At 45.2% G+C, this 27,194-nt stretch overlaps 1 protein-coding gene across 19 annotated transcripts in view; it reads left to right on the top strand.

Moving 5' to 3' along the window:
• Positions 1-27,194, top strand: part of MICAL3 (microtubule associated monooxygenase, calponin and LIM domain containing 3) — a 2,299,897-nt gene that overhangs the window by 1,668,291 nt on the left and 604,412 nt on the right. For 15 of the 19 annotated variants that reach the window (XM_069628665.1, XM_069628668.1, XM_069628663.1 and 12 more), the window contains one exon: positions 4,871-4,960. The exons of the other annotated variants lie outside the window; for them this stretch is intronic. In XM_069628665.1, coding sequence (XP_069484766.1) covers positions 4,871-4,960 — 90 coding nt within the window. The remainder of the gene's footprint in view (positions 1-4,870; positions 4,961-27,194) is intronic. 19 annotated transcript variants of the gene reach the window in all.

Below are 27,194 nucleotides of genomic sequence, written 5' to 3'. Positions count from 1 at the left end.
ATAAAAAGATAGTATAAATTTACACTGCTGGAGTAGCCATGCAACTCTCAAAGAAGGGAGGCCAAGCTATAATCTTAAAGCTTCTACACGTACCGAGGATGGTACTCCAAGTATGGAGCTAAGAAGCTTTCCCTCCAATTTCTTCAACCACTTCATTCTAGATCCTTTAAGTATAGTAAGACCATAGAGTATCCCAGGAACAATAATATTCCTAAAGATGGAAATTAGTCCTTCAAAATTAAAACCACACTTATTACCAATATATTTTTTTTAAACCAGCCACTTTTTTAACACTTTGGGAATAACAAAATCACCATAAAAAATACATTTCGGACAAGACTTGACCGGTACTCCAAGATACATATAACTCTACAACTTTGAGAGGTTTCCCATCAATTTTCCAACTGAAAGGGGTTTTATTCCTTGCTCCAGTACCGATCAGAATATTTTTAGTCTTACTAATGTTAATATTCAAATTATTCTTTTTTGCTTACAAAGATAGAGCATCAATGGAGCATTGCAGGCCAATGGCGGTGTAATCCAGCAGCACAGTATCATCAGTGTAGCGTAACCATGCTACTGGCTCTTCCCCCAATGGTGGGGGGAAATTACATACGGCTCCAATCGCAAGGACCATATCGGAGAAGTACAAGTTAAAATGCAGGGGTGCAAGAACACTCCCCTGCTTAAGACCTTGGCTAGTATTTATGGATTGCGTTGCTTGTTCCTCTTGATTGACATGCACTAATACAGATATGTCTGTGTATAGTGCCTTAATATGATTCAATAACCTGGCATCAGTTCCCCAAGAATGCAATTTTTCTCATAGACGAGGACGTGACACCGAGTCAAATGCATTGGAAAAATCTACAAAGCAGAAATACAGTTTCCTAGTTTTCTGGCTCGCTACTTCAGACATGACACAATGTAGAGCACATATATTGTTTATGGTAGCATGATCTTTACGAAAGCCTGTTTTTTATGTAGTAGGCCTTTTTTGTGGCCCATTTATTAAGCTTTTTCAAAAGCATTGTTGAAAAGATTTTTTGACTACTATCCAGCATGGCACACAGTCTATAATTATCAGGATTATTCCTATCCCCTTTCTTAAATACAGTTATTAATATGGACTCCCGCCAGATAGTTGGTATCAGGCCCGTTTCCAATACATTTTGAAAAAGTCACTCAAGAGCAATCGGCCGTAGGTTAGGGTTAGCTCAGATTACCACGTTAGCAATACCATCTGGTCTGAGTGCCCTAGAGTTCTTGAGCCCCCTGATAATGATCAGAATATCAGTGATCTCAAAATCAAATTCTTCACTCAATAATGGCAGCCAGACCTCAATATCATAATATCGATCAGTGATAGTGTTAATCCATCCAGCCTCCGATATTGCATTGTCTTCCTGCGAGGGCTGCCCAGCAGTATAGCTCCTAATCTTTGTCATTACTCCTAAGAAGTTTGAACAATAACATCCAATTAACTTTGGGGACTGAGAACTTATGGGCTCTGAGCTCTTGTAACGCCTAGACACGTTACCCAAATGCCTCACCTTTTCCTCAAGGGATACCGTTGCGGTCTTTTTAAACAGAGCTCTGGCCCAATGATAATCCCTTCTTTTATTATGTATTAGAATATCAAAAGGTCCCCTCCGTGCACAATTTCCCTTGCTAATTTTAAAGTTCAAAGACAATTTTTTCCCTAAAATACTCATTGCAGCCTAAAACCCCAATTGTTGTTATCCAACCATTGCAAAATGGACAACCAATTATTAGTCGTATACCTGATCAGTCTTTTTAAATTCAACTCAGTCCATATAATATGATTTCCCTGAGTACTGATGGATACATTGGTGCCAATATATATTTTGTTTATTAAAAATGTCCCTATGTAATTCAGTCCGAATTGGGTGATAAAATTCCCTCATCGTACACTTGACGATATTCCAGTGTCTTCTCTACTGCCAGTTATCTTATTTTATGAAAACTCCCCTACATCAATTGGAACTTCGTCTTACCCTTATCTATCTGGATCCTTGTTATATGTTGAATCTTCCTTGTATTAACTGCTCCATGAGATTATAGAAGTTACTTTTCCAAACTGGGTATTTCCTGGCTGTGCGTCAGCCAAATAACCTTTTGGGCTTTTGGATAACAAAGTAAAAATGGTGGCTTTTGTGTTAGGCTAGTCTCCATAAATCAAAACTTAATATATGTCTCAAACTAATATTCTCAATAAGCAAGCTCTTTCTACGCTCCCAAAGGGGTGGGTGGGTGTGTGTGTGTGTGTGTGTGTGTGTGTGTGTGTGTGTGTGTGTGTGTGTGTGTATGTATACATTGAATGCATAACTTCTTTAAGCCTTGTTTTGCACTATGTTAACAATATATGTATCTAGTGCATGCCTAAGCTATTTGAAGCCTTATGTTGGTGCTTCAGTATTGACATATATACCTGTTCTGAATGCATAAGCTTGGTAGATTACTATCTATATAAACTGTATTGTTCTAAACTGGCTCTTGACAATCTATATGAGTAGGAATGCCAAGTGTCAGATGTATGCTGCACATGACTCTAATCACCTAGTTGTACTTGTATACCCCTGCTTCTGGTCAAAATGCTAAATCAGGAGTTTTCAAAGCTTATGTCTACCCCAGAAATGGCTAAATACATGATACCAGATGTTTTGGACTGCAATTGCCCTAGATGTTGTGATAAAAGTTAAGCGATCATGGGAGTCGATGGGCTAAAACATCTGGAGAGCAATGGGGTGCAGACTCCTGGCCTATTGCATCCAGAAAGGCTACAACAGCATCAACATGCAGCTGGTGTGTGATGCACGCCTATTCACCGCATACTCACATTTCCAGGATCATGGCAAGACAGACAATTTGGGAGCCAGTCGGGCGTCAAGGTACTTTTGGAAAAGGGGTACCCACTGTATACATGACTTATCACATCATACAACAATCTTACAAGAAGTAAGTAGAAATGCTACACAGAACGCACGTACCCATCTGCTGCTGCATTGAGAGAGCAATTGGCAACCTAAAGCAGCGTTTCATGTTTCTGCACCAATGCACATGGAAACACCAAGTCAATTCATTGAAGAGGAGACCTACTGCAAGTCTGCGTCAGGCTACACAACATGGCCACAGATGTCCTAGTCGGCCAGCACAGACTGCCATTGCGAGGAGTGTCACTGGACCAACTACGTACAGCCATCTTCCTAACGGCATCATGCAGGTGCAGATGGGCAACGGAGAAAAGCCACAGCCCAGGGTTTAAAATGAAAATGACAACACATCAGGCACAACTAACGGACGGCATCCTACATTGGCACACATATGAATAGTGGGAGCCCCAAGTAGTCCACTGGCTTAGCCCTAGTTGAGACGACATCTAAAACTATTTGTGATAAGAGTACAAGAACATGCTTTTTTCATGTTTTTGCTTTCCCTTAAGGCTACACTGTCAACTTGGGGTACATGGCAGATTTCTGCTTTGCTGTTTTGGAATCACATTGCTCCGGGGAAGGCATTCTTTGTTTGTAATGTCTTTGTATTTATACCAAAAGGGACGTGTGTTTTCCAGAGGATGATCATTAAGAGCACCACATAAAGCGTTTTGCTTCTTCAAGTCCCAGAATGCAGAGTCAAGAAAGTGTTTTTTAGACCCTGTTTTAGCTCCATCTGTGCAAATAAGTGCATTTTGTTTCTATATGCTTTGTTTGGATTGTTAGCTTTGGTGTTAATTGATAGGATCCTATGATATAGGAAACTTTGAGCAGGTAAGCAGGTACGATATGGACAAATTCACAAGTCCACTTTCACCTCTATGCCAGTTTCCTGTGTAGCATATTCCTAGCATAGTTTTGGTCCAAGAGCTAAAGGGGTTCTGAGTCCTCATTAGACTCACTGTGCCCACCACGCTCATTTGAATAATGTATTTCATGGAAGAGATTTAGATCAAACTCTCAATCTAATCCATTTCCAATTTCGATACTTTTATTTTACCATTGAGTTTGGAAAAATAAACATTTAAAATCGTCTCCACTTTGTTCGGGAGGAGATATTTTTGATTTTTCTTTTTTTGCCTAGGAGAAATTCAATTAAAACGATTTCCAGAGCACTTGATAGCAATTATCAAAAGCTCTTTGTCATACCTCTGTCGTCATGGTGGCAATTGCAATAGGTGTGGATTGTTTTCCCCGTTTCCTTATTCATATAAGTATGTATAAAGTAAAGAATGCAATAAAACAATGTATACTATTACTGTAAACATAGCTATTGTACTTTTTCTAATAGGCAGCAGGATGGCTGCAGATATAGCATTCTTTTAAGAAGCAGTTTTACAAGGGCAAAGCTAAAACTGTGCTTGCATACATTGGAGGTACGTGGTCTAAGCAGTATGGCCTCTTTGTGCAGATCATTTATCTCCTTTGCACGATTGATCTATATGGTCCCAGATTTTTTAGCTTTTCCCTCAACAAGAGACCGGGCTATTACATGAAGGAAGCTACGATGGGCCCATTTGCAGAGACATGTGAGAGTCTAGCGTTACAGCTAAGTAAGACATGCATTTCCAATTATACTCTGCCTTTCTTTAACGTGAAGATTTGGCAGCTTGGACTCAGACCTGTGGAGGTTGAACATCTGTGTGTCTGCTTGCCTCCTCTTCTATGTCACATTGCAGTGACATGAGAGCTCACTGAGGAAGGTAGAGCTGCGCTTTGCTGTTATGCAGCATTTGGTAAGTTTTTGATCTTCGGGTTTCGAGGATTATTCCATTGTCTGATTTCTGCTTCTCTGTCCCCCTCTCCCGTCATCTCTGTGGACATCGGTGTGCAACTTCCTTCCCCTCTTCCTGTAGAGGGAGAGTATTGCCCCTGGGAGAGGGAGCTACAGCAAGGTCTTTGGCTCGAGCAACTCTCTGATGAAGAGGATACGGGTAAATTTAAAGGTATTTCCCTCTTCAACCCCAAGAAAATTATATTTAGCAAAAGGCAGATTCCATGCTCGAATAAGGGTGCTTGCATGTCTACAAACAATTTTGCATCTATTAATACCTACTTACATAACCTCTGAAACCAGGTAAGAAATACTTGTCTGTTTGAGTTGAAGGTGTTTGGTGTAATATTAATATCTTTCCTTTTGTTGATTGGCAGTCACCCTGCATGAATGGGATTCTTCCCTTGTACTTCTGAATCTTCAAAAGAACAGAAATACAAATAGTTTTCTCCCGCAAGGTGTTGCTATACGGGTTTCATTGCTATTGATGCTTTAAATATACCTATTGCTCTGTTTACCTCTCTGCGCTTTCCAGTGCACTTATTTTAATTTGCTGGCTTCTTAGTTTGATTAATCTTAGTTTGGAGAGAAAAAGTGATAGTCTAATTAGATGAATGAAGCATAAAGATATGTTCGTTTTTCCGGTGTCCAAATCTTTCTAACCCTATCAACTGAGAACTGCTCCCGCCACCTCACTGAGGAGATGGTAAAGGCCTCCTAAAATTGTTAGATTTAAACACTGCACACTTTTGGTACTTTTCTTGCGAGTCTGTCCTATACAGCAGGCCTCCTTCCCTGTTTATTCCACCCTCCTTTTAATGTTTACTGTAACAACTTTTGAAATCTGTTTTCTGTTTTAGGCATCGCTCTTATTTCGTTGGAGTTTTTCTCCTTTCAGTGTGTGCTTCTCACTTTAATTGTCACTGTAGGACACGTTCATCTGCAATCATGACATTTACACTAAAGAAACAAAAGGACCTATAAGATCTTTCTAGACTGATGGAATGCGTATTCCCTGTGTCAATACGTTTGAATATTTGGGTATGTCCTTTGACCCTTCTCTAGCCAATTTAGAGTATCTCGCAAAGCACAGGGGCAAAATGAATCAGACAGTTGGTGATATATTCAAATATTGCATTTGTGATCTTCAATCTTTGCATGCAACCTATCGGAACCCCTCACGCTCCACACAGCATCCACCTTCACCAAAACGCGGATGATACGCAGATCTACATACAGATATCCTCGATCAAAGACATCCACAGGCTCAAGGCCTGCCTAACATTATTCCAGTCCTTGAAGACTGAATTCCTACTGCTGACCAAGAACACCCTGACATCCAGACCTGCCTCTGCTATGAACCTTGAGGGCTTCACATCACAGCTGGCCACCTGCACAAAGTCCCTTGGGTTCCACATCAACAGACACCTCACCTTCAAACTTTCTCTGCTGTGGAAAATCAAGCACTTAATCCCAGAAAACAACTTCAGATTCGCCGTCCAAGCCTTGGTCTTTTCCCACCTGGATGGTGGCTATGCCCTTTTAGAAGGCCTTCCGAGGGAATACCCTGACACACCCCTGAGATGTTAATTTCTGACGCGCGCCAAACCCAAAGGTTACAGGGCTCAACAAAAAGAAGGTGCAAAGCTTACAAGTTACAAAAATAGTTCACAGTACAACAGAATATATTTACAGGTAATATTACAGAGGCAATATAGCAGTGTTTCACAATATAGATAGAAATGTACAGGTTTTGAGCATGATAGGACCCCCACTTCACTACCTTACAAGGACTAAGGCAACCTAGATGAGGAAATGAGGAAATAGCTGTGGTGTGACTAGTGGTCAGTAGAGTTAAGCAGGTTGATATAGTTCTTTCTGAGATGGAGATATGGTTGGTCGGCTCTTGTGGCAGGGAATTCCAGAGTTTAACAGCTTTTACGGGGAAACTGTTACCGCCAATCTTGGTGAGTCTAAATGTCGGTATCACGAGGCAGTTGGCATTACTAGCTCTAGTTGGTCTGATGGACGTTCTTTTGTTTAGTCTGTCTACTAGGTAGCTAGGGGCAGCGCTGTTTAAAGCTTTGTGTGTCGGAGAGATAATTTTTAGTAGTATTTTATTCTGGGTGGAGAGCCAATTATGTTGATGTCTGATAGAGATGTGATCTCTTTTGTTCATGCCTAGAGCAGCTCTTAAGGCGCGTTATTCTGAAGTGTTTGTAGCCTCTGAACGATGGCTTTGTTGGCACCGCTGTAAAGAGCGTTACACTAATCCAGCCTAGAGAGTATTAGTGCTCTCGCCAGTATCATGCAACTGTCATTAGAAAGGAATGGCTTACCAGCTTTGATGAACTTACAAGTGTAAGCGGTGGTAGAGGCCAAGGATTTCACTTGTTTATCAAAGGACATAGTTGAATCGAGGTAGAAACCAAGTGTTTTTACCTCCTTGGATACCCTAATGATGTTTCCATCGATAGTAAATGAGGAGTATTTGTGGCCTAGTTTAAGATTGGAGTGGGTACCCAGGATAATCAGCTCTGTCTTGTCGTCATTCAGGCATAGACCGTGAGTGGCCATCCATGCCTGAATGATGAGATATACCCTATTCACCAGCGCCAGGTCCTTACTGTAATCCCGGGAAAGAGGGAGGAGAATCTGTGTATCATCTGCATAGATAGTGTAGGTGATACCCAGATGGTCCAGATCGTCGAACAAAGGCTTGGTGAATGTTGTATAGTGTGGGGGAGACGCATGAGCCCTGAGGTACACCACACAGAAGGGGAGTGGGGTCCGCTGCTGCCGATGGGGAAAACACCCTCATGGTTCTCTCACTCAAGAAGGATTCTATCCATCTGATGGCCTCAGTAGAAAAGTGAGCTGCTGAGTCTATGTGACTACATAGGACCTTATGATCCACAAGATCAAATGCGGCTGAGAGATCCAGTAATGGGAGAAGGGCAGTCTTCCCTTTGTGTCTCAGCTCATCAACCTGTGTCTTTAGGTCGATCAAAGCAGTTTCCGTCGCATGTAGTGGGCGGAAGCCAGATTGTCTAGCTCAAAGGAGGTTGTGCTGTTCAAGGTATTTTTGAATCTGGGTATAAGCTTGTTAGGGAGAATTCTCTTTAAGGCTAATTTCCCAAACCTAGTGAGTTCCCCAGCAGCTTTGCTGGATTTTTGGGGTTTATTTTTTTCTCTCCTGCTAAGAGTGAGATTCTTTTGCTCCCACTCTTCGACATGATTTGAGGTGTTCCTTTGACTTTCCATGTGTTTTATGGGCTATGGGGTCTTTTACTCCATAGGGTCTCATGTGTTTTTTGATGTGGGTTACACAGCACCCTCCGTGCCGTAACCCAGGGGTGTCCGAGCGACCCCCCAACATAGACTCCATACCCTGGGACTTACTACTGTCTCCCAGGGCATGTAAAGTCGCCATTGGCTTTGCTAGTCCCAAATGATGAACAGAAACCAGTACAAACCACCATATTGTGGACGTACTGGTCGGGGCAATTCGATTGCCCCGGGGTCTGTTGTTCGAGGGGGCATGTCTCCATTCCCCCCTGATCGAGTTTTCGCTGGTGGCAGTGGATACTACTTTTTATATTCGACCGCGGATATATCTCTATGGTATTTTCCCATTGTTCGAGGCTGCCAACTTTAATTATTTAATTCTTATAGCCTCGAACATACCGCCATTTTTTTTATTTAATATTCATTCGCCGGTTGGTATTTTTTGCCAGAACTCTATTCTAAAATGGCATTTGTGTTCTCTTCTGTGACTCCAACCCAAGTCTAGCCCTTTGTTCCACTTTTTGGCGGGCTTCTCCACAGAAGCCTCCAAAAGTGGTGCCACTCTGTCTGGGTACCACAGGGGGTGTAGGAGGGGGTTTAGGCACCCTGGCTGAGTTACCTTGGTAACTCGCACTCTTGTGTGATTGGCCCAAGTGGTGAGCCGGCCGGCTCACCACTTAGCATGTTTGATTGACAGCTAGGATGAGTGAATGGGGTTGTGCTGCATAAAAGCAGGGCTTTGGGGACTGGTACTTCAGAAGTCGCCACAGGACCTAAGAATCCTAGGAGGGAGAAGCTGAGCCGGCCTGCAACGACGACACCACCGGTGGAGCCCTGCTGAACCTTCTCACCACTTTTCCCAACGACAGAGGAGATCTCCAGCCTGGAGAGTCTTCTTCCTTCGACTGGTGGGGATAACCAGTCTACCTTTTTTTCGCCTTCCTGGAGCATCTCGTGGCCGCCTTGCCTGTGCCAAGCACCCCGGCAACCGGGATAACACGTTTTCACCACTACCGCAAACCGAAAGGGTAGTACCTTTGTACCGGAGAACTCCGCGGCTGGTTTCTTCCCTGGCAGTGCAACGACCTTCATCTTTCCTCCACGACGAGATCTTCTCTTCCTCTGGATGACCCTGCGACTTGCACCCGCTGCCAGGAACAACTGCCCCCGCTGGAGGATCCTCTCCATTTAAGGTACCGTGTTCCACCTGGCTTCCCTTGCAACCGATTGAGCGGGGTGTATTAAATCCTCGTCTCTCGAACCTGGGTTAGCCTGGGACACCTTAGCTAACTTTTCTGCACTGAACTAAACCTTTTTCGAACTACCTCCACAAACTTCGAAGACTCTGTGTAACTGTCTGATCTTGGGCATCTTCCGCCTGGCTCCCTTGAAAGTGGGCCTGGCACCTAAACTTCCTTGCTCATCAGTAGACTGTGCCTTCCTAACTTGCTGTGGTCCTTTAAAAAGTGTTTAGTGTGTATGCTTCCATAATTCTGCTTTTCCCTCCCTTTTTATTTAACTTGTTGGAGTGCCATCGAACGTTAAGCGCTCACCTCTGTCTGGAAATAAGTGGTGTTAACTAAGACTTGTCCAACAAGTAATCGGGGATGTACATATGATAATAGTGATTGTGTTTTGAACTTATCTTACCAATTTAGTGCTAGTGTGTTTTATAAGTGTGTTAAATAATTATATACTTTTACACCCAAGCTCTGGTCAGTGTTTACTTGTGCTACTGTATTTCTGTACCTATTTTGTATGCTCTGTATATTGCCTAACACTTCTTGAGGGAAGTCTGACTGCTCAGCCACAGCTACCAAGTGAATCTGTGTGGTACAGACTGCTACCAAGTGGGTTTACTGCCAAACACCTGTAGTCTTAAATCTTTTGAAGTGGTCCCTAAGGGAACTGCACAGGTTTCTGCCTAACAAAGCCACTTTGTCCAGTATTTTAAGTAGGAATGGTACCGTCGTAATGGGACGGTAGTTAGTAGGGATGAGCGGATCTAGGGTTTGCTTCTTAAGGAGTGGGAGTACCCAAGATTGTTTTAGGTTGGCAGGAATAGAGCCAGACGAGAAGGCAGCATTGATCAATTTGGAGATAAAAGGTGAAAGATCTCTAGCAGCATCTTTTATAATCTGTGCTGGGCAGATATCACCTTTGCAATTAGATGGTTTAAGAGATAAGATAGTTTTTCTCTACCTCTAGTATTGAAGTTTTGGTGAAGCAGAATCTCGTAATCTTGGCAGTGGGTGTGTCACTGGACGGAGTGGTATTGGGAGGATGCTGTAAATTCAGGGAGTCTTTTTTTTGTTTCATTTTATTTTGGAGTGTATTTATTTTGTTGGCTAGCGCCTGTTGAATGTCACAGCACCAAGTCTTATTTTTGATGCATATGTCGGGTGTAGGAATAGGTGACTCTAATTCTTTTAGTATGGTGAATAGTTCCTTCATACTTGAGTTAGATTTAGCAATACGTTCATTGTATGAGTTTCGTGTTGCCAGGCAAACTTCATTTTTGTAATGCGTGGAGATAGTCGTTAGCTTGGTTTTATTCTCACTGGAAGGGCAAAGTCTCCAGGCAGATTCGCACTTCCTTTTTAGGAGGCGTAGGTCCTTTAATTGTGGGGTGAACCATTTGTTTAAGTGGGCTTTAGGTTTGCTAGCTCTCAGTTTGAGTGTGGCAATTTTGTCCAAGGTGGTGAGAATGATTTTGTTAAAATCATGTACCAATGTGCTGGGGTCAGCGTTGTCAGACAATGAATTTAGAGTTGGGAGAATAGCAGGGATCACCTTATCCACTGTGATATTTTTTTTATTTCTAGTTAGACAGCGTGGCGCCGTTTGTGGGGCCATAATTAGAGGACTAACGGTTGAGAGTGTGAAAGACCCAAGTGGTGAATGGTCTGTCCAAAGTTGTGGTGTGATAGAAGTAATAGTGGCCGAGCAGTTGTGATCGGCTACTCAGTCTAGAGTTCTCCCTTTAGTATGGGTGGGTGGGTTTGTTAACTTTTTGTGACAGTCCTAGTGTAATGAGGATATTGGGCCTCATTACACGGATGGCGGTAAGGAAATAACGTTACCGGTAAGTGAATACCGGTAACGCTAAATTTCCTATCCAATTACGACCCGGACTTGCCTCTATTAGCGCCATCGTTAAGTACGGTGGCACTAATAGCGGCAAGTCCGTGGGCGCGCGACCCCCAAGTCGGAAATAACGGCATGTCGATAATAGCATCCCATCACAAGGTAGGCGGACATGGTAATAAAAGCATGGTAAAGACCCCAAAACACCCTACCGGCATGGCGCTAATACCGGCATCGCGAACCACCCGTTAAGAGACCTGAGCAGTCCACCTGCCACAGGTGGACACATCAAGCACAGGTGTAGGGGATGGAGACTGTGGCAGCACAAAAGGGCACACCACACCCCTTCCCACACAAAAATGCCTCCAATACTGCCCGCATTACATGGGCTGGAGGATGTGATTGTAGTGCGGCACCATCAACAACACGAAGCACAGAGGAGACGCAGGAGGAGTAGGAGTAGGGCAAGACAGGCGCAGCAAGCACCAGCAGGGCACCCAGAAATACCACAGAACCAGCAGGAAGAGGACAAGAAAATTGCACATAGCCGTACCTGCGCTGTGATGGAGCAGGCATCCGGCCTCTACAACACACAGCACCGGTCCCTAAGCGTGCTGGGTGAAGTCCTCCTGTACGGCCATGACAAAGTGCCGAAGTAAACCATGGCATGTGTGTTGCGGGACTGAAATTACATCAGGCGGAATGTGACTATGCCACCTGACATGCAAGCACAAGATGAGGATGATGTGGATGGTGATGAGGATGGCGCGAAAGGCCCGCAGGGACATGCAAGTGGCAATGTCCAGGCAGGACACGATGTGCGTCAGCATCTGATGCATCAGATTGCATGTCATACAAGGTATGACTGTAATGGATAAAGATGGGTATTACTGCCCTGATGCATGTGGTCAGTCCCACAAAGAACCATCTCACCAATACAGTACACACACACACAATGATGAATACCAAGCCAGTGTAAACTTTCAAACAGTGTATTGTGAACAAAAGACAACAATAAGTGCAGGGCCCCAACTGTGAAAACACCCTTCCCCCCCTCCCCCCAACACTCCCAAAATCACCCTTGCCCCCCTCCCCTCCAACACTCCCAAAATCACCCTTACCCCCTTCCCCCCACAACACTCCCAAAATCACCCTTACCCCCCTCCCTCCCCAACACTCCCAAAATCACCCTTACCCCCATCCCCCCACAACACTCCCAAAATCACCCTTACCCCCCTCCCCCCACAACACTTCCAAAATCACCCTTATCCCCCTCCCCCCACAACACCCCCATGTGAGCCTCATGGCGTGAATGTGTCCTTCTCCACATGTGGCACCCAGTCCTTGCTGGCCCTAATAACCAGTGCCTGCTCCGTCATCTGGTGGTTGTGAAGTGGTGCGCCGCAGGTTCCGCAGAGACCGGCGTAGGGGGCTACTTTGCCGTGAACTCCCAGAGGAGGTAGGGCCCGGTTCATCCTGGGTTGGGAGTGGGCATCGGCGCTCAATTGCGTCGGCTATGCGGTTCATGGCCTCCCTGAGTTGGGCCATTTCATTGCAGATTCTGTTGGTGCATGCCTCCATGGCCTCCCTAGTCTGCTGTGCAAATGTACCGATGTCCTCCCTCAGGCGGCCTGTCTCAACCACATGCTGCCCTACTAGACCAGTCATCTCGGTCTGCCTCTGAAAGATGGATGATAGGTCATGTCGCATGGTGGGATGGCTGATGTGCCTGGATCCATGGCACTTGCATCGGGTGAGAATACCTGGGGGCTCCATGGCCCTTCAAGGGTGGGGGTTGGTGATTCTCCTTGGCTACCCGGACCTGATGACAACCTCGGGCTTGCCAGTAAGGGGCGTGTTGGTCTGGGGCTCTGGCTTAGATCCTCAATGCCAGGTGCTTCCTCCTCATCCGAAAGTGGGGCAGTGGCTGCTGCCTCACCCGTTGAGCTGGTGGCAGCAGAGTGCATTCCCTCAATGCTGCCTTCACTTGCTGGGAGACACACTCCCGTGGGTGCCACGACGGCAGCAGGCATGGCCTGTGGCTGCGTGCAACTGGTGCTCCTGCTGCCTTTGACCCTGTGGTCATGGTCACTCCTCCTGGCTGCCCTTGAGGATGTGGCGGTGTCCCCTGTGGCATCCCTCCTGGGTTTCTTGCTGGATGTGGGAGCAGGTGTGGAAGTGCGTGCCTCCTCAGTTTCTGTGTGTGATCCTGTACGGGCGAGAAATGGGGAAAATCATCATTAATGGGTCGACCTGTCTTATGCTGAATGAATACGTCATGCCGTTCTATGCATTTAGGGCTCTTTAGTGTGGATGCAGGTAATGGGGATGTTGGGTGGGTCATGCATGAATGGCTCTGTGTTGAACGGGTATGTGCTGATGCATGCATGTTTGTTTGTGGCTGGATCCACGGCATTCATATGGACACATGATTGGGGGGACCATCACACTTCACTGTGCATTGTTTGATGCATACACTCACCTCCATCAGACGAAATGGCCACGCCATGCTCCATTTGTCCAACTCCCTCGATGGATTCCATGCCGATTGTCGATGCACAGGTCTCCTCCCACTCACTGAGTTTAATCGGCGATTCGCTGCCTCCTCCTGTGCCCGTAGCCAGGTTGTGGTTTACAGATAGGATGTTCCTCACACGTAGTCCGAGGTCGTCCTACCTCTTTCGGCAGTCTTTAACTGTGCGGGTGGTGGTGCCTACCGCGCTGACCTTGTGGGCTACCTCTTCCCAGATGGCCTTCTTCTTCAGGATGGTCTCCCGCCGCATGTCGTTGCAGAAGACCATCTGTGCATTTTCTGCTAGTGTCTGAGTGAGCATTATGAGCTCCTCCTTGCTGAATTTCTCCTTGCGTTGCCGCTTTGATTTTTTTAACGGCCTTGGGCATCTTTACAGTGTCCTGGAAGGGTTTCCGAAAGTGTTTCCTGGTAAGGTGTCCTGGATAAGGAGGATGGCAATGGATTGTGTTTTTAAAGATGGCCGCCGTGCTGTTTCCCGTTCCTTTGCGATGACGAGATTTCCGGTTCCGCAAAATAACGGTCACCGCTATTAGCGGTGACCGCTAATGCCGATGTCCGCTAATTGCAGTGACCACTATTTGCATGTGGCGGCAGGTCGGAAGTGCTAACAGCGCTTTCAAGGATGCCGTTAAGGGACTTTTTGGGGACTTTTGCAGCATGGCGGTAGGATCATTACCGGCATGGCGCCATGCTCGTGCCCGCGAACTCGTAATGGCACGCAAATGGCAGCCTCTTGCGAGGGCGGACACGCAAATTATGCCATGCCGGTAAAATCCTATTTTACCGCACAACGTGTAATGAGGCCCATTGACTATTTGAGTGGCGTTCTTGTCCGTTGGATCGTTGAAGCCTAGATTAAAGTCACCTAGTAATAGTAGTTGGGTGGTGGGTTTGAGGTTGTTGGCTAGTGCGCTATGCAGATCCTCCTCAAATGTCCCAAGAGGACCAGGTGGTCTGTAGATTAGGTGGATGGTAATTATGTGTCCTGCATTCAACAGCACGACTCATCAAAGGACTCTGCAAATTCAGCCACATCACCCCGACCCTCATCGAACTACACATGCTCCTGCTGCAAGGACATATGATGTTCAAATCCTGTTGCATCACCTATAAGGCTATCACCCTGAAGTCCCCAAGCTACCTCACTAAGAAACCCAGCATCTCCGGAGCACTGCGATCCACCAGAAGTAAGGACTTGTGTAGACTTGAACTCTGCCAATGCAGAATGGAAAGAACCAGAAGATATACCTTCTCTCTCTATGCCCCAAGGCTCTGGAATGCCCCATCGCTTATACAATTCATGAAAGAGCTCAAGACCTTGCTCTTTGTTGAGACCAATAACATTGCTTTTAGTAATAAACATCAACTCCTGTTCCTCTCAGTATCCAGATAATTGAGTAATTCTCAGAATCCAGATAATCCTAAATCTTGAACATCAGAAAATGTTGACACAATTCCCCCTCCCCGAAAAGGGGGATTTCATTCACTCTGAAATGGAACAGACCAGTGCTAAATTTCCTGTATAGATTGAATATGCTTAAACTGAATCCTTTAGGTCAGTCCGCAACTTGGGGCAGGGCTTATTTTCTTAGTGGCCACGACGTTTCTATTCATTGCCTTGCTCCTTCCACCCAAGGGCATTGAACAGTTCCATTCTATTGCACTTGCAGGTACTAAAACATGTATCTTTGGACTGCATTATTAGATGGGACATTTCTCTGTTGTCTCTTAGGAAACCTGCTTTACTTGCTTTCTTCATCTTAATCCATTGTGAATGCTCTTTTCATCAAGGAAGACTTCATCAGGACTTTGGGTGCTATCGTCATTTTTTCATAATAAAATGTGTGTGTGTACGCACAGAGCATGTGAATCTCTTTCCCATTCACATTCTTTGCATATTTCACAATCTAGTGGTTGGCTTCTGAGTATTAAACCATGTTTACCAAACGTAGTTAGGCTTTAACAAGGGCATTCCAGGGTGCCAAAATATTGTTGGATCCTGAGGCTTGCTCTGGAGAAATTCAGGGATGCAACATAACCATTCAGTCAAGGTCACTGGTCCTGAACCATGCAGCCTCCAGAATGAGGCCAAAAACGTTCATCTCAATTCTGCAGAGGCTTATTACAAGGTTGTGGGAAAAAACATGATGTGCCAAGAACTATACAGTACAAGACACAAAGGTGATTACCACCATGGGCCCTAAAGCTCAGTGAGACGAGCCAGTAAACATGACATTTAAAGGAACTGCCCCAAATTAGAAACTCTCATAAAACATTTCATAGTTTCCAAAAAAGGGCCATGTAAATGAACCTACACTGAAAAGGAGTCATGCCAAATGAAAGCATGATGCCAAACCACATAGCATGGCGGTATGGCTTCACAAAATAAAAGCATTTGCAAGGATCCCAGGGTGCAGAAGCACATGGCCCACGAAAGGTAACAACCGACATGAGGAGTGCATGGTGCTAGAGCATATGACCTTAAAAGATATTTGAGTACTGGGGCATGAGTGCAAGATAGCCTGAGGGTTCATGGCACAATGCAATTGGTGAGGGCACTGTACCATATATTTTGATTTAGATACTCGCCCCATCGTAATAGATTGAGTCAGAGGAAGAATTGCATACCTAAACTACCCAGTTGTGCTTGGACATTAAAGCTGTTGTGGACATTTGTCATGGAAAAAGGCCCCACACAAACATTATTGGTTTTAAAGTAACAACAAAGCATGAAATCCAAAACACAATCACAGCACAGCTTAAATGCTGCATAGGCATAGAGGCCTGAAGGCAGCAAAACATCCAAAAGGAAAATACAAGCTGCTAAATCCCCCCGAACCTCCAGATCTTGGTTCAGATATTCCCAAAATCCCTCTAGTGTGACACCCAGTTGCCAGTGAGTTGAGACAAGTTTGCAGGTGTGTTGTTGGCATCAATCTGCATTCCTCCATCTGTCCCATACCTTTCCAATCTTGGAGGGGCAATCCCGGGACCTGCTTACTCAGTCTTCCATTGCTCTGCAGTTCCCCATGTCCAACACCCATTTGGAGATGTTCCTCTTGGCCACCATTAGTGAATTCACAAACAGATTCTCGTCGTGAGAATAAGCCGTATCTCCCCCCCCGCCCCCCCGGCCCCCTATATTCCCAGCAACACCATTGTGGAGATTTTATTAATAACCCTGCTCCAGAACCTCTGAATCTTCGAACACGCCCACATGGTGTGGTAAAATGTTACGTGACCAACATGGCACCCTAGGCATGAAGTCTGTGGCTCGGTTCCACCTAAAAAACATTTCACAGGTATAATATATTGTGTATAGAATTTTCAGCTGAAGGAGTCTAAAATGGGATGGGATCACGATCTCCCTGGGGGCCATTAAGGCATCCTGTCTAACTTCTGCTGCAATGAGACCAATTCACCCTCCCATTTTTCCAAGAGTTTGGTCAAGGGGTGCGCAATAAAACTACAGAGACTCTGGTATAAGGTGGAGAGCTCCTTGACCAACAGGTTAGTATATGCGTTAGCTTCCACAGGAGACTGCTCAGGGCAGTCCTTCTTCCTGTGGCTCTGTGACCACATTCCATGTCTGAGTTGAGTATAGCGATAGGCGTCTATCTTTGTCAGTTCTGCGACCTTTTGCATCTCCTGAAAGGACCACTCTAGAAGCACGTCCCCGAACACTCGTATATTTTTACCAACCCAAAGAGGCTCAAAGATGAACTTTCCCAATTCCGGCAGATCCCTGTTATTCCACAAAGGAATAATGAAGTATCTATAAAGGGTCTGCCACTACACACACCTTTGAGAAGGCTTTAGAGAATGGTAACATTCTCATGAAGGGTGAAAGGAGAAAGTAAGAGCAGATGAGCAGAGATCCACTGCTCCCAATACAATCCCAAGAATTGAGGACAGTGCAAGAAAAGCACTGCAAAATGAGGATGAGCACTTCACTGAGGAAAATGGCATCTGCGGGATGAAGAGAAGTGTCTGTGGTGATTACAAAATGGGAAAAGGAGGAGATGATCTGGAACGAACAATGTAATCACCAAATAATCACCAAACAAAGTACATAGCATTATTGTGAACTTCCGCTACAAGGTTTAATATAAAGAAAAGGGTGTAATGGAGACACTAGACAAACATAAACCTAGTTCACACTGTGTCCCAGTTATTGCAAAAGTAGCTTACGAATACCATGCAAACACCATCCTTAGCAAGGCATGTGCATTTTAGGATTGAACAAATATACTATGTCACTTTATTGGGTGACTCCCATGGGGCCAACTCATTGATTGCGACTATGGACAGGAGAATATTTGGTTCTTCTGCATACACGAGACTCCTAAAGAAAAGGAGAGCAGGCACATTCACATCATGGGTAGACACAGTTCCATAATCTCATTGTTTAGCATCCACCTCGCAAATGCCACAGATCTTGGTATGCTGCACTGCTCAAAATAAGGGTTGCGACAACCATTTGATAACATGTTGTCTGAGGAAATAAGTGCTCAAAATCAGGACGGACACATTACATTCAATAGTAATCGAGAGTAGTTTAGATTTTGCTGAAATGACCGGGGACCACAGGACCAGTTGCCAAGATGTACTCCTGGTTCCAGGTGGCGGGTTTCTGCCCGAAACACAGGCAAACATCAGCAAACATCAGCAATATCCCCTTTGGTGGGGATGCTTTTTTGGCAGGTTAAAATCACTCCAAAACGGTTCCCAGCTATTCTCTACATTTTGTTTGTTTCATTTGCATCCCTTAGATTAAAAAATAACTTAAGCGATGTAGTTTTACAGTCTGAAGCATCAAGTAAAGCAGGATAAATTGCTGAACCTTGTCTCATAGTCAACTCTCTTAATACAGGTAATAGTGTTTCCTAGGTTTAATATACCAATCATATAAAATAGCACATGCATGTTTGTCTCTAGGTAGCTATGCCACACTGGCATACGCAATTTGTTTAATTATCACAAACTGCCATATTCAAGGCAATGGGAAGTTTGGTATAGCCACAGCTTTGTAAATTACTTCCTTGATTGGTTCTTTGGAGCATAGCCTAAGTAGTTACTTACATGAACACTACAATAAAGAGGTAGCAATATCACACTGTTAACTTACTTTGCACCAGTTGATGGAATTGTAACTCATCTTTTCCAAATGCAGCATTTTATCACAGATTTCACAGCTTTGGTTCGGGCTATTGGAATCCGAAACTGGTCAGATACTCCCATCTGTATCAAAATCTTTCAGACCTATTTAATCCATTTGGACGAGTATGCATTATCTAAAGATATGATTTCCTTAACAATGGATTGGTTTAAAGTAGCTGTTCTATTAGATACAATAGAAGCACATACAAGTATCTGGGCTATTGAAAATGTATTAGCAAAGGTCCAATCTGTGTTTCTAAATAGTAATTCATCAGCTTTAGTGTTTCTGCCAGCCAATGAGGATTTTAGAAATCTTTGATCAGTTTTGTGCAACATATCTAATGGGGATAAGCACCACACCCCTGCTCCATATCTTGCAATTCCACAGGATATAGCATCACATACTTGCAATGCTGGTAGCACAGCCACACCACTCTAACGTTAGTTGGTAGTCAAAAAAAGAAAGAACCAAGAGCAAATATTAGTATATAGTGTGGTGCGTCTTTTTAACATACAGATGCAACCAAATTACAAACACTATGTATTTGGAAAAGTTCTCTGTAGGAACGCACTGCACCCACTCACAATATATATATATATATATATATATATATATATATATATATATAATTTTTTTTTTTTAATAAAACAAGCTTTATTGATTTTCTTTGCAACTAACGCACAATTCAACTTTAACCAAATAAACCAAAGGTTGACCAATCATATAGAAATTCCCTGGGCATCACAACGAACCCTGCCTCCCCTTCCTGCCCCACCCTCCCCTGAGCAGACTCCCTCCCGGCCCTTGCTTCTCCTTCATTATCTCGCCCTTCCTTTTTCCCCTCCTGTAGCTGCATATCGAGAGTAGTTCATCCCAGCTGGCCCATATTTTTTTAAACATTTGAGGACATCCTCTGTCTCTGTACACCCTCTTCTCCAACTGTGCAGTGATCCATCACCTCCATCTACCTCTGAAAGCTGTGGGGTCTAGGAATACTCCATTCTGTCGGCAGCAGTTTTTTTTCCCTAGCACCAGATCCGTCCTAATCAGGATTTTGTCTCTCACACTGAATCCGGACTTCCCCCAGACATATAGCAGCTCAACCCTAGGACAGTCCGGTATTGTTTCCCCTACCATCCCCGACATCTTCCATCTAATCTGATCCCAGAAGGACCCTCACCTTGGGGCATTCTCAGGCCATATGGTAAAAGGAACTCACCCCCACATTTCAAACACAGGGGGCCCGCTGCCCACCCCATTGTGTTTAGGTGGTCCCTGCTGTAGTACACCCTGTGTAGCACCTTGTACTGTATCAGTCGCAGTCGTAGGGTTATGCTCGCCTCCCTTGGCGACCCCAGGGCATTCACCCCATCTTCTTCTTCCAAAGGTCCCAGGTTCCCTTCCCATGCACCTCTCAACTTGATATGGGTCTTTGAGGTAAAACTATTAAGCATCTGGTATGCCTGTGTGATAGCTTTCCCCCTGATCTCGCCCTCCAAGAGGTTGGCCTCTGTTGGCCACCTATCCGGGATGTCCCAGTTTTCTTGCCCTTCCAGGGAAATTGTTAATGTTAAAGGATATTTGTACTGCGCACTATCACCACCGGAGTGGTCCCCTGGTGCTCATTGTTCATTGTATGTTGTAACCGTATACATGTGTATCAGTCCTCTTCCCCCTGTCCATACGTGGATGAGCTGCTGTTGTGCCACAATATCTGTCCTTCTCCTGCCATTTCTTCTGTATACCCAGTTTGTACACTTCTGGTAAACCTGCATTTCCCCATATGGGCACCCATTTATTCGCCACTCCTCCCTATTGCATCGCCTTTAAGGCAGCCTTTCGGGAGTCTAGTGCATCGGCCCCAGATACTGTAATCTTTTGCTCCACTGTGAAGGCATCATGAAGTAGACACAGACAGCAGATTTAAAATTCGTTCTCAGAGGTTTTAATAACTTAAAAGGCAGGGTGTAGTAAGACCTAAGTTGCCCTATGCTAACACATCAATTCCAAATCTCCATGCTAACCCTGACTTGGCAGCCAACCTGATTTATGTCTGTGGGGGTGGAATCACGACTAGATCAATGGGTATTCTTCTTTCCCCTGGGGGAATGACTTCTACTACTGCAGATGTCAAAACCAATCGAGCCTTCTGTGGCTACTGAGGGGTTTGAGGCTTTGGGACTTAATTTCTCAAATGTTAGGGTTCCCCAACTTTTATCGGTTGAGCCGCATACCACCCCTGACACCATTTGTTTCGGGATACAAACTTTTGTTTACCAAAAAGTGGGGTTGGAAAAAGGCCTCACTTGCCCTAAGCTAAGGTGGGATTTCCCTAACCTAAAGAAAACTAAGGATAGTCTGTGTCAGGAAGTCCAAATCAAATATCTGTGTCCAAAACTTATACTTGCCAACAGAACTAACTGTATACAATGAGTAGGCATGTCGGCATCAAAATCAATAGTTTTCAAAATAAAGTTCAGATCTTCTTCCAGCTATCGGTGTCCCTTCCCCAATAGTTCAAATCTACCAGCTTTCAAAAAACAACACAGTTCCTTTGGGCACTTCCCAGCTCTTTTGATATCCGTACTTTTCACCAGTTCACATAGGCAGTACTGTTGACTTCAAAATCACATACAAGGTTGTTTCAAAACACAAGCTCCTTTATGTATACTTTCATTGACTTTGCCATACAGGCACACTCGGTCTAGGTGCAGTTATCGGACCACATGGTCCATCCATTACAGGTCACGCAACTGATACCACTTCTTCACTGCTTCCATCAACAATTAGCCTCTCCTTCCATTTGACAGTGATGTTTAGTTGATTTCCCAGTGCCACATTCTTTTGACACTGTATTGTGGCTTGGTTGACCACCATGCACTTTGTTACACCTTTCTGAATTCTTCTGGCTCTTGCCAACACAGGTTTCCAGTTAACATGAAATTGCTGGAAACCCTTTTAGCTCTGGGCCAATATTTGGTTTCTCTTCATACCGTTCTTGGTATTCTCTTGACTTTGCCAATCAATACGTGTGTTTCATACTGTACATTCTGTGGTATCTGCTACATGCACCACCTTTCTTTAACTCCATTCACGAGTGCTCAACTTGCTTTTTACTCTGTATGGCATTACAAAAGTGCTTACAATAATGTTCAGTTCGTTCGGCATTCAAAAGTACTTGCAATAACTTTCAGTTAGTTGGTTATTCAAAAAGGACTTTTTTTCAAGTTCCTGAGCGCCCCACTATGAGTGTTTCCCTGGTTTCCATTCACCGGTCGCACACAGCAGCTCCTTTCTGCTTGTCCTTCGCAACGATCCTCCCAATGCTCCTCGTTGTGCTTTCCGGCTTCCCCAAGCTTTGCCTTTCCCTCGTGGCCACCACAGAGCACTGTTCGCTCTCCTGGTTTCCCGCAGCAGCTGGGGTTTATGTGAGTGCCACAGCTCCTTCAGGGTCTTACCCGATAAGGAGGGTAGCAGGACTTCCAGACCCTCTCATGGCCGACCTCGGCTTCAGCGTCTCTCTCCTGTTGATATGTGTTTGTATCAATCAAATGAGGATGTGTCATTCTTGTTGGTCTCTTCCTCGTCCCAGTATTAAGGTGGTGTTTCTGGGGGACAGTTTGGAGGGAAGGAAAAAGGCAAAGGGCTGACAACAGCCTACAAAGTCTTGAGGGATAGAGGCTTCATTGTGGAAAGGGGAATACCATGTCTGAACCAAGGACGTCCTCTTCCCCACTCCCCAAGCAAAGGCCCTTCCCTGGTCACCTGAGAGGAGGATCAAGGGGGAAAAGTGAGGACACCCTCAGGTTCCTCACACCACTCTGCTTCCATACATCACCTGCAAAAGGGGGCGGGGGGTGTAGCCCATCCCACCCAAATTGCGTTATATGTGCAGCCACCCCCTCCCCACAAACATCCATTCATTTAATGATACTAATTGAGAAGCTCAGTAGTAGTGCTGTACATCCGGGACGCCCCATCCCACATGGATCTGTGCAACATTCTCCGCTATACAAGGGGCTTTATCCCCCATATGACTCCCCTCTACAACTGTACAATGGTCCTGGGGATCACTGGGGGGAGCCTAGCCGGGGTGTTTTGCAGCACGTATAAAAGAAGTGACAGCAACATCATTTTAAATAAATTGGCTTTCCCTACCATCGAGATCGGTAAAGTCGCCCAATGTTCCGCATCCCGCCTGAGCCGGTCCTAAATCTGGTCCAAATTGTTCCAGGAAAACTGATACCTACACTTCCTTGACGGATGTCTTTTCTATCATGATTGGGCAGCCCGCCGGGATCGCCTCCTCCCTGTCCTTAACTGGCAGAAGAACAGACTTTCCCCAATTAATCCTAAGGCCACTGACCTCCCCAAACTCCCGGAAGACCTCCATGGCCCAGTTCTCGTAGGATCCTCCTGATAAATCAGTATGTCATCTGCGTACAGTGAGATGCGGTCCTCTCTCCTGTCCGGCCACAGGAACCCCTGCAGGGTCCTCTCTGACTTGCACTGCCAAGGGTACCATCGCTAACAGCAATAACATTGGAGACTAGGGGTATCCCTGCCTGGTCCCCCTCTGGAGAGGGAAAGCTTCTGAGGTCCACCCATTCACATTAACCCTTGCCTTCGGTTCCTTATATAACCGTTTCACCCATCTAATGAAAACCAAATCTTCCCCTTACTGCCCACAGATATTCCCACCTCAGATTTGAAGGCTTTCTCTGCGTCTATCGAGCTGATCGCATGCAGGTCTTTTAGGGAGTGGGCCGCGTCCAAAGCCTTGTGCACTCGTCTAATGTAAATCCTAGTTGCCCTTCCTGGCACAAATCCGCACTGGTTCGGATGAGTTCATTTGCCTATCAGTGGCAAAAATGTATTAGCCATCACTTTTGCTAGGATCTTCACTGCACCGTTTATTAGAGAAATGGGGCGATATGCTCTGCATTGATCTGCAGGTTTGCCCTTCCTATGGATCACCACCACTGTGGACTGTCGGGGATCCGCCGGCAATATGCCTTCATCAAAGACCTCCAAGAACATTGCCCTCATTGTCTCTGCAGATGTCTGTCCAAATAACTTCCAGAATTCCGCCAGCAACCCATTTGTTGCCTACTGGATCTCCTCCGGGGTCGGGTCAAGTTCCAACTCTTCCCGTTGTTCCGTACTCAGCTGCAGTAATACTGTATTACCGATATACTGCGCTATATTGTCCCGATCTCTGGTGGTCAGGTCCCTATATAGCTCCTGATAATACTCCTCAAACCCCTCCCCTATCATCATTTTCCCATACCATCTTAGCCTCCTCTCGAGCACCCGACCCATACATTCCTGTGACTCTAGACGGTTCCCTCCTACTCTCCTCTGTGTTTTGTCTAATATGTCAGGCCCCTGCTGCCGCTACCTCCCGTTCCAGCTGATCCAGAGCCTCTCTCTTTCCTTTGAGGTGCCGCCTTATTACCTGCATTGCCCCCCCCTTAAGACCACCTTGTACGCTTCCCACAGCGTGCATTTTCTGTCCACTGTCCAACATTATTCTGAAAGTAGGCCTCTAATTCCTCCCTCAGGGTGTCCGATTATAGAATCCTTTAGATGGAACACATTTAGATGCCAACCCTCACATCTGTACTCTTCCTCCCCCTCTTATACTTACCACCAGTGGGGAGTGATCCGATATCCCCCTCAGAAGAAATTCAGCCAACGACACCCTCCCCACCAATGTGACATCCCTCCCCCATATTTTGCCAGTAGATTTTGCAGTACTTGTAATGTGTCCTCCTGCAATGTTGAAGGCGCGTATATGCTAACGATGCACACCGTTTCCCCCATAACGCCCCACTCAAGAGAATCACCCTCCCCTTGGTCCCTTTCCACCTTATGCACCTCTAACAGAATGTAGTTCTTGACAAGTTTTGCCACCCGCTTGAGCCTCTCGCAAAACCTTCCTGCTCCACCACTGCATAGCATGCCCTCCCCAAGAATGTACAGGTTGTCCCAATCATGTGAGTCTCTTGCAGTAGCACTATGCCCGCCTGATGTTGTGCCAGATATTTAGCTACCAACCCTCGTTTGATCTTTTCAAGCAGCCCGTTAACATTCCATGACATGCAACTCAGCGACCTGCGCAGCGAGTTATCGTCCCCGCCATACCAACTATAAAGAAACATTCTCAAGGCCTGGGCTGAACTCCCATACCTGGCCACCCCTGTCCCTTCTCTTCATCGGCGCAGTGTAGTCACATTGTTGTCAACCTGAACCAAACCCTTAAACGCTCCCTCTCCCCTCTGCCCACACCCCCCCACCCCCAACAGGGTGCAGCGAGATCCTTTGAGGAGGTGCCCCAGGCTGTGGAAAGGTTGCAAAAACGCAGTGTGTGCCAATGGAGGTTCTCCAGCACTACACAGAAGCCGATCGACAAGCAACTGGAAACCGTTGAGTCTGCCTGGAAAGCAGAGGGACCCTGGGGCATGTCGAATAAACAGCAGAAGCTGGGAAAGTAAAAACCAAGTTATCAATGAACTGAATTAATGGTTTTAATGAACATTTTCCATAGGCATTGCCAATAATCAAGTGAGCATTTTCCAAGAAGCGAGCTATTGTTGAAAGGAAGGAATGGTTATAATGAACATTGTCAAGAAACAGTTCTAAGTTTCCTAGCAGGGGAGTGTACTGGGAAGCTTATACTAGTCTTTGTAAGCAAGAGATACAAGTGTATGGTGATAAAGCAAGAAATAATAAAGTATCAAGGCTATGTGAATAAAAGTTAGTTCAAGCATCATTAAAAAGTTGAAACTGTGCCATAATGCATATGAAGCCAATACAAGTAAGATGTATCCGTTACCTGACCTGTAATGTGTGGACAGTGGGATCAGACAACTGCACCTAGACCAAGTGCATCCACCTAAGGAAAAGCCACATTTGTGATTGAACCAAGGAAGATGTATGTGCACTGAAATTAAGGAGCTGAATTCTCTAGCTTTGTGAAAAGTGACTAAACCAGAAGAGCTGGGGAGTATCCCAGGGATTTGTGTTTTGAACATTGTGAGATCTGATTGTTTTATTTGAGAACTTTGAGAGACTTGAAAGCATGGTGAAATGAACCCCTATCTGATAACATGAACTATTTGAACCTTGGGGAAGGGAAACCCTTCCCCATCCACAAGCTGGAAGAAGCTCTGTACTTTTATTTGAACACTTCTCATTTGATGCCGACATCCCTGCACATTGTATACAATTAGATGTGAGGGCAAGTATAGGTTTTGGACACAGACATTTGCTTTGGGCTTCCTGACACAGATTATCATTGGTTTCATTTAGGTAGGGTAAACCCACCTTGGCATAGGGCAATTTAGGCCTTTTTCCAACCCTACATTTTGGTAAAAATGTTTGTATCCAGTAACTCTACTCAGTTGTCTGTGTCTATTTCATGATGGCTTCACAAATGGTGTCAGCAGTGGGATGCGGCTCAACCGATACAAACTGGGGAACCCTACAATTTGAGAAATTAAGTCCCACAGCGTCGGACCCCTCAGTAGCCATGGAAGGCTCGATTGGTTTTGACCTCTGCAGTAGTAAAACTCATTCCGCCAGGGAAAAGAAGATTAATACCCACTGATCGATTCCACCCTGCAGACATACATCAAGTTGGCTTCCAAGTCAGGATTAGCATGGAGATTTGAATTGATGTGTTAGCCCGGGTTCTAGACCCAGACATCAGGGGTAATATAATCGTTTTACTACATAAACATGGGAAAGATACCTTTCAGGTCCATCAAAGGGATACAATTGCACAGGGGGTACTGAGAAAGAGCAGTGTTTCCCATGGTAAAGGAAGAGGCTAGGAAAGAAGTAACTGAACGAGGTACCCAAGACTTTGGGGAAGCTGACGAAACACCCGACACCCGAAGAGTCATGGAAGAACCAGAAACTCTTCCTGACCTAGCCTTTGCCCAAAGGAATAATCCACTGTTAGTTGAAGCCTTCCTACAAATCATCCCCAGAACGAGAAGGATGTGAAAAAGGAGAACACTTTTTCTTTTTTAATCATGGGTGATGTACAGAGGGGACACCACTCCAGAATACCTGATTCCTGATTAGAACCCAGTTAACCATCCCTAAGAGCAATAAGAAGGTTGTCCTGGAAATAGCCCATTCCCATCTGGCGGGCGAAATCACTTTTAGCAGACTAAAACCCAGGCACAAATCCTTGATTAATTCTACTGGCCAGGGATTCATGTAGATATTAAGACCTTTGTACAATCTTGTGTGATCTGCCAAAAGACCAGTGCCCACATGCCACCTCCAGTACCCTTACAACCACTCCCAGTAATTGAAGTTCCA

The sequence above is a fragment of the Ambystoma mexicanum genome, chromosome 12 (genome assembly GCF_040938575.1).
Source record: "Ambystoma mexicanum isolate Mex_15411 chromosome 12, UKY_AmexF1_1, whole genome shotgun sequence".
Taxonomy (NCBI): domain Eukaryota; kingdom Metazoa; phylum Chordata; class Amphibia; order Caudata; family Ambystomatidae; genus Ambystoma; species Ambystoma mexicanum.
Note: the sequence above shows the minus strand (reverse complement) of the source record. Positions and strands in the feature narration are given on the sequence as shown.